This window comes from Gymnoscopelus microlampas, assembly GCF_963454915.1.
Source record: "Gymnoscopelus microlampas genome assembly, chromosome: 19".
Lineage (NCBI taxonomy): Eukaryota > Metazoa > Chordata > Actinopteri > Myctophiformes > Myctophidae > Gymnoscopelus > Gymnoscopelus microlampas.
The window spans coordinates 17,686,662-17,700,700 of record NC_139956.1 but is presented as its reverse complement, the minus strand read 5'-3'; the positions used below and the strand labels follow the sequence as shown (position 1 = coordinate 17,700,700).

The window sequence follows — 14,039 nt, the reverse complement described above, 5'->3', positions numbered from 1 at the left end:
GCGAGGACGACCAGGGTTCAAATCCGTCTCCCATCTCGTCTCAAATGTTTCCGTTATCCCTCTGACCTTGGTTTCCTGACTCTCTACAGACTGTTATATCTAAAGCAAAAAGCAAAAAAAAGTATGCATTCTTTTCAATGACAGTAATATTTATTCAAATAAGTCATTCTTCTCGCCTTCTTTATTTGTACAACCTTGTTGAGGAATGGAACTCTTGTCTGTCCGTGTGTACCATTGTGTAACATTATTTTATGAGATCCAATGGAGGAAAGCCACTAAATACATTTAGTCATATGCTGTACTTTTACTTTACTTGAGTATTTCAATTTGTTTTGATACTGGTGAAATAAACATCAAATATGCTTTGCTACAAGCAGAATCTGCAAGGGCTACAAAGATGTTGCAAGTTCCTCCTCTTTCTGGTAATCCTTGGTGGCAGGATGATCTGAGCATTTACCAGCTGCAGGGTTATCAGCTGGGAGCCATCCTTCCATGATGTTTTTCGCCCCAGAGCATCCCAGGATGGTGGGGCAGCGGTCAGGCCAGGGACATCTCCCTGCCGTTCCCTACAGCTGGACTTTATCCACCTCTTAACTAAATAGTTTAACTTTTAGTTTTTTTGTAAATTAACGCCATAATTGGTTGCAAAGGAGCCGCAAGTCATTTATAACATACTGATGAGGAAAAGATAAATCAATGGTTCTCAAACATTTTCATCCCCCAAAGTGATTATGCATTTGGCCACAGACCCCCCATCTGAACATATTTTGTGCCAGGGTCAAATTGATTGAAAATAGCCGATCGGCATGCTATTAATACATCGGCATTTTTTGAATATTCAAAGTATAAAATAGGGTTAAAGTGGTTAAACTGCTCCTCGTTCCTCCCCTGGAACCGACTCAAGGACCCCTGGGGGTCCCCACTTTGAGAACCACTGAGATAAATGACCCTTTCATTACCATGCCCGGGGGTTAAAGGATGCAGAGAGGAGAGAAGGAAATGAGAAACAATGTGAAGATAGATGGATGGTTAACAAAAAAAAAAAAAAGGGTGAGTTTGCCAGTCAATGGTCATTGCTGCAGAGCTGAGGTTGTAATCACTGTGATGGACATACAAACAGGTTAAATTAAACACAATAATCATCTTCAGTTCATTTACATAATTGTATTTTATTAGTGTCAACAAATCTCAAATTAGCTCGTCCATGGTAGCATTGTTTCTTAAATTCATCACACTGTACAATACACAACATAATAGGCCTATACAGTATATACACTGTACACTCAGATATCAAAACATTCTCAAAACATGAACCGGTTCAAGGTCATAGCCAGTTAAAGCTCTAAAAACGAGGAGGCAAATTTGACACTGAAAATGGATTTTAAAAAAAGGGGTTTTGATTACCATAGATAAAGAAACGGACAAAATATAGACAGGTTATCTCAAACAACATTATAAGAGCTCTCGAGGGGGCTCCAGGGGTTTTGGAATATATATATTCTTTTAAATCTAATTCTAACAAACAAAATCTTGTATGGAGTCCCTGGCATGAAATCATTTCAGATGGGCGTTCACGGCCAAACACATATTTATTTGGGTGTCCTTTACATGGAAAAGGTTTAAGAACCACCAGCAGCACTAGTCCGCTGCTGGTGTCAATTCAGCATAAAGGTTGAGCTACATCTTAACTTTGTTGCCTCAACCTTAACAAGACTGCCCTAAATATGTAGTGCTGTTGTTAGAAGGAATAAACACAAAAGCACCCAGGAGGAAGTGGACTGGGAAAGGGGGAGGAGCCAAACCTAGTTCCTGTTTCTGTACAGCCTCAACCTTGACATCAATCTTGACATCATCTCCTTTTTTCCAAGCAGGATGGAAAGAGAGAGGTATAGACTTAAGACTACTTACGCTTTTTTTATGGCATGGCATTGAAGGGGTCAGCCGTCTAGAACGGTGATTCTCAACCTGTGGGCGAGGGCACACTGGTGGGCCATGAAGATATAGCAAGTGGGCTCCAAAATAATTGGCAAAACAAAAATATTTTAATGATTATATAATTTTAATATAAAAAAGTATAATGTAAAATAAATGCCATGGTATTGAGTTTTTCTTTAAAATCTTGCAAACATGAGTTTTTTGTGATTACCGATAGCCAGACCACAATTGATTAATTGACCCTTAAAACAGGGGTCTTCAACGTTTTTCAGGCCAAAGACCCCCTAGCTGAGTGTGAGATGAAGCAGGGACCCCCTCTACATATTGTGTAAAATTGTGTTTCAGATTAAACTTATACTTTTTACTTGGTCTGCTCTTTTTTCCCTGTACACCTATACCTCTTTGCCAAAAAATAGCAGATCTACAAGCTCACAACGCCTTGCAGTGCGAGGCGTTGTGAGCCTGTAGATCTGCTATTTTTGGCTAAGTTCTCCTCAGAAAAAGGATGCTAGGGTTCAAGTGGTTAATATAAAAACAAAAAACATATCACAAAGATTTGGCGTCTGAGGACCCCCTAGGGGTCCTGGACACCCTCTTGACGACCCCTGCCTTAGAATAAAAATGCACACGGCCCACCCATCTGACCACTTCACACAGCGGCCGGGTTGCGGTCAGATGGATGGTTGGGCAGCAAACGCTTTCGAGATTTTCATGTGGGCCGCGATCCAGAGAAGATAGTGATCCCCTCCCCTGGTCTAGAAAGTTTGTCCATCTGTGACGTTTGCCCCATTACGGAGTACGTCTGCTAAATTAGTAACTTGTTGCTATCCATAGCTACAGATCGCACAAGGAAGCCATGCCATTATTAGACCCTGTATGGCACACAAAGTAATAGGAATACATTGTGGCAATCAAAAGACTTCAAATTCAGAACCATTAACACATAATCACTTCATCTTATAAAATCTTAATTTGAGAGGGGAAAAAAGTGCTATAGAATGGAATGACAATGCAATCTTTGAAAAGACATTCAGTCTACTTGATTTGTACAATATGAAATCATTTTGGCTCACTGAGAGACACTGACACACACATATTATGCGTGCAAACACACAAGCAAGACCAGATACAGTACATTTGGAGGCAAGATAAATGATACAATTGCATTCCTAAAACCGTTTGTCAACCACTTCTGGTGGTGGCGAACAAAAATCTAGCTGTCCATTCATTGTTGGTCTCAAACACTCAAACAAGCGCACACACACACTGAAATGAAGTACATATTCCATTAAAATTGACTGGGCCTTGTTCCCAGTAACCCTAGATAGATAATCCATAAAAGATTCATTTATCAGCTGAGTATTTGTTCATGACAATGAACAAAGTGCAGTAGGTAGCATCATCTAGTCTCATGTATTTTCTATTTTCAGTCAATAATTAGGCTCTAGGGGTAACTCAGATTACAGGAGGCAAATCATGTCTCCTTATGAAACTATTTACAGGTTCCAAAAGTGGGTCAATAGGAAAGCAATAGAGTCAGGCACAGCAACAATTTACTTTTTAGTCCAGAGGCTGGACTAGAGCCCAAACTAATCCTCCATTCCTCTGTAAACTGCATTGGAATCAGAAATAAGTGCTGTTGACGTCGAAATGTTAGCCTTGATCTGTACTTAGCACCTTTAATAAAAAGGCATTTAAACAGTCTGAGTAGCTTCAGTTCTTTGCTTCAAACCGTTAACTTTCTAGTCCTTTCAGAATTGTCTTCGATCAAGTCTTCGAAGCTTCGATCAAGTCTTCCAAGAAACCGCAGGTTCAAGTGTGTTGATGTCATACAACATAATCATTTTGGATCTTTTTAAAAGGAAAATCGTACAATTCAGCATCACGGAATGCTTCACAGGTCTTTTTGGTATATGTCGAAAACGTAAAAATGGAAGGCAGATTGGCAGGTCAGCAGATGCTTTGAAGATGGACACCCTGGATCTCCTCGGATGATGGTTTTGGGTCTCGCTACTTTTGGCATTAAGACACTTTGGATACAGGTTCTGGTCAGTAGTCAGTCCACTTGCTATTCTTAGAGCCCATGAGTTCCTGCCAAGAAAGGCCTATTCAGAAAGCACAGCCCTTGTTCTACCCAGAACTCTGTTCTCCATTAGAGGTAAGGCTGTGCTGAAAGCCGATGTTGGCAGATTGCAGACATTTAGTAGAAGAGTTGGCAGTTTGAAAAAATAATAATTCAGGGGTGTTTCCCTGGCTAGCGGTTGCTCAACCAACCTGAACACATACAGTAGTGAGAGGGTTATACAGTACTGTCTGTGGTGCTCACACAGACCAATACGGGATGTTATGTTGTGAGAACCAGCTTTTGCCATCACAATCACATAATGGTAATGGGCTTGGACTGGCAATTCCCGGTGTTGTGATCACCTAGCTATGGTCAGGTGGCTTATTTGGTTTCTCCTTCATCGTTCGGGAGCCAGAATGTGATCCATGAAGACCAAAACAAACACACACGTAATGTTTTGGGAGGGAGAATTGGCGAAACATACATTTAACTGATAAAAGCTCTTGCTCAAACACGCACACGCACACGCACACACACACACACACACACACACACACACACACACACACACACACACGCACACACACTTACTTCTACTGTCTGCACTTTTAAGGGCCAATATAATGACATGTCAAGGGTGAGATTCAGAGGTGCCAACATTAGCGACTCTGCTTCTCGGCCCTGACACCATCACCATCACTCTGTCCCCTGAAGGCATGGGTGCAAACACTCCTGGATTAGAACTCCGGCAATTGTCCGTCCCTCTGGTGGTGATGACGATACGTCTGCATAATTCTCATTATGTCACGTTAGAAATATGTCCCAATTGTTTCAGTCCTCCATTTGGAAAGCCAGACCTTTGTCCTGTGGAGTAAATGCAGGCATTAGATCGATCTGTTTGGGGAAATGGTGGCTCAATTCTGCAAGATGATAAAAAATAAGACAAATTACCTGGGCTTTTCTCACTTGTCATCTGTTTTTTCTGCCTCCTCCTGGTAGGGAAAAAAACAAACATCTTGATTAAAAAGAGAAAAACAATCATTAGAAAGACGGATTCTAAACTCATCCACAGTGTTGCACATCCAGAATCTGAATATAGCGGACACATAGGGTACCAAGGGCACCGTAGCTTAGTGGGCGGCCGTTGCTTAGTGGTCAGAGAGGCCGTCCGGTAAGCAGAAGGTCCCCGGTTCGCCTTGACCCCGATCTATGTGTCGAACCGTCCCTGAGCAAGACACTTAACCCATTAAGACATGGAACGCATCTGTGTAATTTTTTGATTTGACCTAAAAGGCATTATTTCACACTTTGGCTACAAAAAAATAAGCTCATAGCGTGGCACTGAGTGCCGCGCTACGAGCTTGTAGATCTGCGATTTAATTTTTGTCATTATTGTGCTAATACTGTAGCACTTATTACATTTTTCTATATGCTCATACTTTATTGTTTTCAATTAAAGTAGAATGTCTACCGTTCTTGAGAGCTGATGAAGCTACGGCAGAACAATGCCACATCACATCAGTGCCCATGACGTTCCATACAAACCTCAACTTAAAGCCAACATAAACAAACCCTCCCCAGCGTTTGACAAAAGACAGCAAAGATTCTAATCTGTGACACTACAGTATGTCACTGTTCTATTAATAGGAGGCTGACTTCGTGGATGTTGTGCCAATACCCAGGGCTATTTCAATGGCATATAGACAGCTGCCTCTGTGGATAAATGTTCACTGAATGCGGAAGCCCAGAGACAACAAAGTGGGCGTACAGTACAATGTACTGTCTACAGAGCAGCTACGCAAAATGTCACAAGGCAAGACAGTGTTGACCTGTTGATATGCAGGTGACACAAACATGGGTACATTCTCTTTCTACTACTCTGCCACCAAAGTGTGGAATGCCCTGACGCCATCCTTAAAAAATGTGGATCACTGGCTTCTTTTAAAACAGGCCTGAAAATCCATCTATCAGGAGACCACAAGGGGAGGTAAACATTTTTTTCCCCATTGAAAGAGGTGGCATTCACTGCCAAAAAAAAATCTTTTTTTCTACTTTGTACATAGTACAGTGTTTTATATTTGTTGATGATATGTATTTTTGTGTTATTTTTATGCTATGTTGATGAATTGAATACATAGAACCACAATGGAAAAAAAGTCCCCTGGACTTTTTTGTGTTATCCTTTTAGCCTAAATGTCTGACTGTACCTCGTGCTTTTTGATTGATTGAATACGTTATTAGTCAGAAATGCAAACACTGCACAGTAAAAAACACCGAGTGTAATAATTGTCGATTCTTACACTCTGAAATGAACACTGTGGATTTTACTGTAAGCATGGCAGTTCACTCTAGCAGCGACTAGTAGGTCCATTGACTGACAGAGCTCAGAAAGGATCAAACTAAAAATTTGCAGTTACACACACACACGCACGTGTGCGCACGCACACACACACACACAAACCCACACACACACACGCGCACGTGCGCACACGCACACACACACACACACACACACACGACTGACTTGCTTGGACTCCGAGAGGGTCCGACTCTCGGGTCTGGGCTCGGCCTCCGTGGGAGACGCAGGGACGCTCCCATTGGAGTCTGTAATCAGCAGGGTCCGTCTCTCCCTGGTCTGCTTGTCACACTTAGTCACGCGAAACCTGGGATAGAGAGATACATCAGGGGTTCAAGAAAACATCTGTAACTTGGGAACCCAAATAAAGACATTAGTCTCTTACTCAAGACAAATACCATAAGCCATTTTAGGGCTCATCCCACTTGGAAGAAACATCACTCACCCAAATGGCCAAAAATATATTATACTATATGGAAGTCTTTCAAGGCAAGCTCTTAGGAAATGAAATAACAAATTCAACAAATTAAATACTAACTCGTTCCTTTCACTTCACTCCCAAAATGAGTCTATTTGTCATGTCACTACAATAAGATATATCCAATGTAAATATCTTGTTGTCTTGTTAATATATAGTGTATAAAATGTTATCAACATGACTATTTGAAATGCCTGTTGATAAACATTTAGTTATTGGGGGCAATGGTCACCTCAGCTTGATTCCCCCGCATCCATTCCCATCTCAATGGGCCTTGCACGCGCACGCGCGCACACACACACACACACACACACACACACACACACACACACACACACACACAAACACACACACTTCAAAGCTTTGAACAACATGATCAAATTAATATTCTCGTCCTGGTCACGCTGACCCTGTGCGTTCAGGGCCATTCATCTGGATGTGCAAATGAGAAACAGCCATGCCACACATCCTAATCAGCACACAGCACACAGGATGGGTGCAGCGCACTGGGAAGAACACCCTGGGCTCACACCACGGGATTTACAGAGAACTGACTCTGTTAAGAGCAAACACACTTGAACTTCTTGAAGATGACACTCATGGGCTTCATGGCACATTATTGTCAGTGCATCCAGATACTCCGGTCAGAGGTTAACTCTGACTGTTGTCAGTTGTCTGTTGAGAGCTGGGAACACTCATAACATCTCTGATGACATTTTTTGGAATGAGCCTAAAATGGAACTTGTCTGCATCCCACCGGTTATGAGGTCAAAATTATTCCTCCAGCATGCATCCAGGTACCAAGGGTCCACTGACAGTAGTGGTAGTTGTATGTTTTACTGTAATCATCATAACTTCCTAACCATAAGGTTAGGCGAAAACAGCTGCGAGCTGTGTGAAAAGTAGTCGCTGCTTTGTGCACCATTACATGCTCATCCGTCTCACTCACAGAATAGAAGAATTATCAAAACAGATTTTCACCTGACGTCACCGGGTGTGATTATCTTTCCGTTCGAAAAATCTAATTGAATAGGAAATTTGATTGCGTTTCAACCATCTCTGATAATGTGAAAGTGGAAATCAATCACAGAGGAAAATTGCACAGGCTTGCTTCCAAAAGCATATTCATGAGCCGCCCCTGTCAAAGGTTCAGCTCATAATAAAGTATGTGCAGTACACAATCCTTGTATTAGCTGAGTTGTATAACTTTTTGATGAGCCCTTGTATATGCATATTATAGACACTGTCAGATGAAAACCTCACAACTCTGACATTGGTGGTATTCGTGTTTTGAGACAAAGGGATTGCATGATCCTCATCGGTTTGATAAAAAAAAACTTTCAAACACCCCTGTCTTAAAGGCGCTGCAATTGATATTTTTTGATACTAACCATTGCTATTTTCCAGTTTTTATTTGTCACTGAGTTATACAGGTCCAAGCAGTGAAATGTTGTTGGGACTTTTCCCCGCAGATTGTGCTACATAACGATACATACATACATACATAATTAGCAGTATTTCCGTGTGAGGCCAATTTCTGATCAAAAACAGCAATGTTTACCCAAATGTGCAAAGTGACTATATGTGCAGATGTACAAAGCAACAGGATGAATCAAATATGCAAGTGTCACGTGTATACTCTATACATAGCATGAACAGCATTTCTCAAACAAGAACAAATGATCAAGCATAGAGAGACAGTGTCATACTAATACTTATTGTCTTATCTTTTCCAGTTTTGTTTTTGTTTTATGGCCATGTCCACATCCTTTAGTAAACAGAAAGTACATTTTCAGGTGGGTTACAAATGTCACCAATCAGGTAAGAACCCCACAAACATCATTTATCAGCTTGTGTTCCAGTTCCAATTATGTCTGTTAATTTATTTGATTAAATCACTTCCAATTTCACTCGTTTATCCTGTATCCCATAAGAGTTCTCTATCCTGATTGGATTAAATTGGTATCCCGACCTGAACATTTATTTTCTGTTTATTAAAGAGCTGGAGAGACAGGGAGACCTCTGTTACTGAACAAACACTAAATTACTATCAGAATATAGAGCTATTTTAAAAAATATATATATACAAAAATATTTAATTTGACCTGAGGGTCAGTCTTGATTTGAACATTCCTGAAAAATTGACAACTTGAACAAAACATATGGTTCGTCAAGCACATGTGCACGACCGCAAAATTGTAGTCGGTTTCCTTTTCCTCTCTTCGTGACTCTGCCCCACCTCTGACAAACACACACACACACACACACACACACACACACACACACACACTCCTACCTCCCCACAGCTAGAACGGTGATCTCCCCGAGTTGGCTGCGTCGTTGCTCTGACTTGCGGGCCGAGGGCCTCCTCATCAGGGGCCACTTCTTCTGGTTGCAGCGGCTGCATATGTTCTTGCCCCCAGGGCCCCCGATGGTATGCAAGTGGTTGCAGGTGTGTTTGGCGGCCCCTGCTGGTGCCCCAGGTGACACAGGGGTCAGTGGGGGTGTAGGGGTGAACGGGGAAGTTGGGGTGACAGGAGGACTGGAGTAAAGGGGGGGGGAGAGCGAGAGAGAGAGAGAGAGAGAGAGAGAGGAGCAGAGTTATAGTTTTGTATGTTTGGTTCAGTTCAGCTGAGTTCAGTTCGTTTCCAGAGTGGATTTGCTTGTTTCAGTTTAGTTTTTATTCATTTTATCCTATATTAAAATTGGCTGAAGGGAGGACCGGCCAGCGGGCCGGCCAGCGGGCCGGCCGCTGGGCGGTCCTCTGACGTTACGCTCATGTCACCATGACTCAGCCATAACCATATAAGGAGTTCAAAATGCAGCTACGCCAAAATATGGAGTGTGTTGTCTAACCTCAATTTGCAAACAAATCAGTCAGCTCCATATGGTCCCATAAGAGGGCACACACACACACACACACACATATTGTCTTGGTAACACATTGGGTGCCAAACCCTATAGTAGAATTTGTCTAAGAAGTTCAGAATAGGCATTACAATAAAAAAAAAACACTTAGGCTGAGTATGAACAGAGATCTCCACCTAGCGATGCATCTCTGAGGGCTTCTGAATGCAGGTTAACAAACCTACGCCCACTGCTTTGGAAACCAATCATGTCACCAACCTAACACGAAGGACTGCCTAAAGACTTTGGATTGGTTCCGCAACGATTTTTTTAATGGATTGTTTTTTTAGAGACGGACTTGTGAGTCTGGAGGAGAGGTTATTAACCCATTTAGACCTGGAACGCATATGTGTCACATTAGAACTCTTTAGCTATTCAAAAAATAGCAGATATACAAGCTCATAGCGCGGCACCGAGTGCCGCGCTACGAGCTTGTAGATCTGCTATTTTTGAAAAATCGTGAAAAAATATTTTTTACATAATTTTTTAAAAACTGTTAGGATTTAGATTTTTTTAAAGAATCGTCTCAGGTCTTAAAGGGTTAAGTCAGGAATAACAGGCCCGGGTGCATGCGGCACACGCAGACCAGTGGGGGTCAACACTGCACTGATTAAAACGCTAAAGGAAGCGCCGTGAGGATATTTTGGGCGTCATTTTCAATTCCACCTTCTGAATCATGAAAGGATATGCATGTGCACATGCTAGCTCCTCATTACAGCCGTGAGCAAATTGCCAGTACAGTCAGTTGGCGTGTGATTGCATGATGAAAGTAATATTTTAGACTATAATCGATAGGATAAAACCATTCATCACAGTTTAGTTGACTGGCATAAACCAATCAACTGTGACCTGTCCTTGGATGAGATGGATCTGTTTTTTTTTACAGCATTGTTCCACACACACTTTCAGTGAAAAGTACACCTCTAATTATTTGTTAGCCTGATTATCAGCCTGAAGCTGCGTGGAGCTTCAGTCTGACATTGGCTGCAGTGTCCGCGATTACCAGGGGGAGGGGATTCAAATTTCCCTAAACCAATCACAAGAGATCCACGGATCCGCCTACATCTGACGTCATCGCACAGCTTGTTTTAGCAGATATTCGCTGATTGGCTTGTCGTTAGACCACTCCCACCTCCGACTCTGATTTGACAGGTTTATCTTCAACCGTGAAAAGCCATAGGCTCACATTATGACACCAGACCAAGAGGAGCAGTCCACTCAGAGAGTGGGCGGGGTCTATGGTCTGGAACCAGGCCAATTACTTGTACCTTTGCCTACGAAAGTGTAGCAATAATAGTCCAGGCGTTTCGGGCCAGAATCGTGCACTTTACGATACAAGCATGAAATTTGGCACACAGTTAGAGCATGCCATAAGGAACATTTTTGGCTATAGGGCCATCGCAGATTTGTCCTGTGGTAACCATGGCAGCCATTTTCCCAAATGGCCTCCATCTGCTGTTATTTTACCAATAACTCAGGTGCTAGACCACCTAGGATCTTGATTCTGGTGACTAATCCTACATTTTCAAGGATGAGGAATACAGCGGTACTATTTACAACATTCTACTACCTAACTGCATATATCTGGCATTCAGTTAATTAAATAATAATAAACCCATCAAAATATGTAATGATGTAGTACAGTAGATGTTTTCAAACTGACACGTGAGAGTCAAGAATGCAGTACTTCACTGTTTCTTTTATTAGTAGTAGTATTGCATAATTATTTTCAATGGACTATAAGACACAACAAAGGCAGAGTACTCATGAGTCATAGCCTAATGGCATATAGACCAATTATTTGTTTACCAACATTGAGACTGGATGCACAGGTGATTGTTTCACGCAATCAATTCTCAACCTGTTGTTTTGGGGTGCGCTGATTTCAGCACACCCCAACCCCCTCTTGTGTGTTGGCTAGTGAGGCGCGTCCTAGCGAGACCTGATAGAATGGGTTTCATTGCGCGCATACTGGTTCCGCGCAGACTGGTTCTTATCAGTGTGACGTCGTCTGTTAAGGGGTCTATTCAATAAAGCCAGATAATCTACACAATGTTAGTTGCACAGTCCACCACAGTAGCAAAGGGCAGTACACTGAAGTGCTGCCTTAACACATCTGCATTGTCCACTGCATCCCTTTTTGCAACCACAGCGGAGGAGTTCCCGAAAGGCCAGGCTCTCTTCTGTGTGGTCCAGTGCACTTCCCATCCTCCTGTCAAAATTAGAATCAGCTTTATTGTCAGATCACAGGTTTACAAGTGTAAAGAAGTGGATTAAATTATTTGTATTCACCTGTCTCCTTCCTCTTCCACCCCCATTCACCTGGGGATGGGAGTTCAGGGGCTGCAACCATCGCCTGTCCCCAACAATGGCCAGCTTGGTAGGCTGCCCTCTTTGTATGTTGAATCAGTGCAGCTTGTGTTGGGGGGAGTCCATCAATTGTTCTGCCCTTCTGGGTGAATAGCTGCTTCCGTGCCTGAATCACTGATGCCTGGCCGCTAGTGCGGTCATAGAGCAATACCACAAAACGCTCCAGAGGCTCCATCCAGTCATCTATTTTGTCTGGGATGGCAGCTAAGGAACTGAAGGCACGTGTGACGTCACCATAGGTTTTCCAGGTCTCCCATGCCGTCTTCTTGCCTCTGCCTCCAAAAGATGACACTGTGTCACATCCAGTAAAGGCATCGAACATGGGTAAGGCTAAGCATCGATCTGGGCCTAATGCCCTTGCCATCTCATGAGCTGCTAAGTTACGGAAACTTTTCCCAGTTCCAAAAGCAACCCACAGCTCAGTCAAGTGGAGGCGTTGGGCTGACGTTACTGCCAGGACTAGCACATCCGTGTCTACTGTGCGTATTGTCACCTTGCTATACCCTTTCTTCACAGCATCTTCTAGGTGTAATATGACACGAGTATCAGCCTCCTCATGTACTGTAGTTAGTTAGGTAGTTACTAGCATGTTGTGAATAGTACCACTGTATTCCTCATCCTTGAAAATGTAGGATTAGTCACCAGAATCAAGATCCTAGGTGGTCTAGCACCTGAGTTATTGGTAAAATAACAGCAGATGGAGGCCATTTTGGAAAATGGCTGCCATGGTTACCACAGGACAAATCTGCGATGGCCCTATAGCCAAAAATGTTCCTTATGGCATGCTCTAACTGTGTGCCAAATTTCATGCTTGTATCGTAAAGTGCACGATTCCATCAAAATATGGCCCGAAACGCTTGGACTATAAGAATTGTCCGACTTACAAACGAAACCCTACGCCAATATGCTGCCATTTAAAGTTTACGAATTATAGAAAGGTAAAACATGATATTGCAGGCTGACATTAGCACACAGTGACGTACAGTATAAGCAACACTAACATTAAGAATGGGTGTGTTAGATTAAATGCATGTGTACCAGTGTGCAAGCATTGACAATAGACAGCAGTATTGTCATTGCTACAGTACAATTTACCCCTCTGTAGTTTAAGTTTAAATCTTAAGAGGGCAGCAAACTCACAAAATGTACCCTGGGTTTCATTCCCCTTTAAATCATACTGTGTAGGGGAGGGTGGGGTCAAACGGCGCACTCTTTTCTATTTCCCCCCTGCACAGAGATGAATTAATTTCATGTAACCATACTTTTTTGTGAATAAGAGACACTTGTCCTCTCCCATTACCCGCAGTCCGTTTTAATTTTAGTGAAACGAGTCGAACGCAATCAGTAAGTAAAGTGACGTTGCGCTTCTCTCCGCACACGGCCACCAGTCGGGGCGAACGGCGCATACATGGGGGGCGGACGGCGCGGTCGGATGAAATGTCCAATAACAAGCACATAAGTTACATTTCTGGCATCTAACTCATTGATGCTTCAGTAGAATCCTACGAGCAAATGACCATGCTGATAGTCAAATAAATGTATCATGTTAATGTCGCCTCTGTCTGTTTCCTCAACTTTGTGCCAACACATGCGCCGTTCGCCCCTCCCTGTCTGTAATGCATCGAGCGGCGTAATGCGCCGTCCGTCCCTCCCTGCCCTCCCTGGATGTTTTGCTAGCTAGCACAAAAGCTAAAGAATATTTTTCAATGGAACCTTCACTGAGAGTTAGCCCACAGATTAGCCTAACAGACAAAACCCATTTACAATCGGCACCAAATAAACACAGCAGTACAAATGGAAAACACTCAAATAGGGTATTCTTTACTACAGTGTGGAAATACACAAAAGTGGCTTCAGCTCTGCCAATTTTGATCAGAACTGGGGGAAAAAACGTGTCTGATGTTTACGACCGAAGACGAAGAGGGTGA

The 14,039-nt window shown here is 42.7% G+C and overlaps 1 protein-coding gene across 1 annotated transcript in view; it reads right to left on the bottom strand.

Annotated features, from left to right (window-relative positions):
• Positions 1–1,149: 1,149 nt before the first annotated feature.
• Positions 1,150–14,039, bottom strand: part of rell1 (RELT like 1) — a 41,213-nt gene continuing 28,323 nt past the window's right edge. The window contains exons 5-8 of the mRNA XM_084043816.1: positions 9,131–9,376; positions 6,525–6,663; positions 4,952–4,992; positions 1,150–4,864 (exon numbers count right to left, since the gene is read on the bottom strand). Of these exons, the coding sequence (XP_083899942.1) occupies positions 4,963–4,992; positions 6,525–6,663; positions 9,131–9,376 (415 nt within the window). The 3' untranslated portion in view covers positions 1,150–4,864; positions 4,952–4,962. The remainder of the gene's footprint in view (positions 4,865–4,951; positions 4,993–6,524; positions 6,664–9,130; positions 9,377–14,039) is intronic.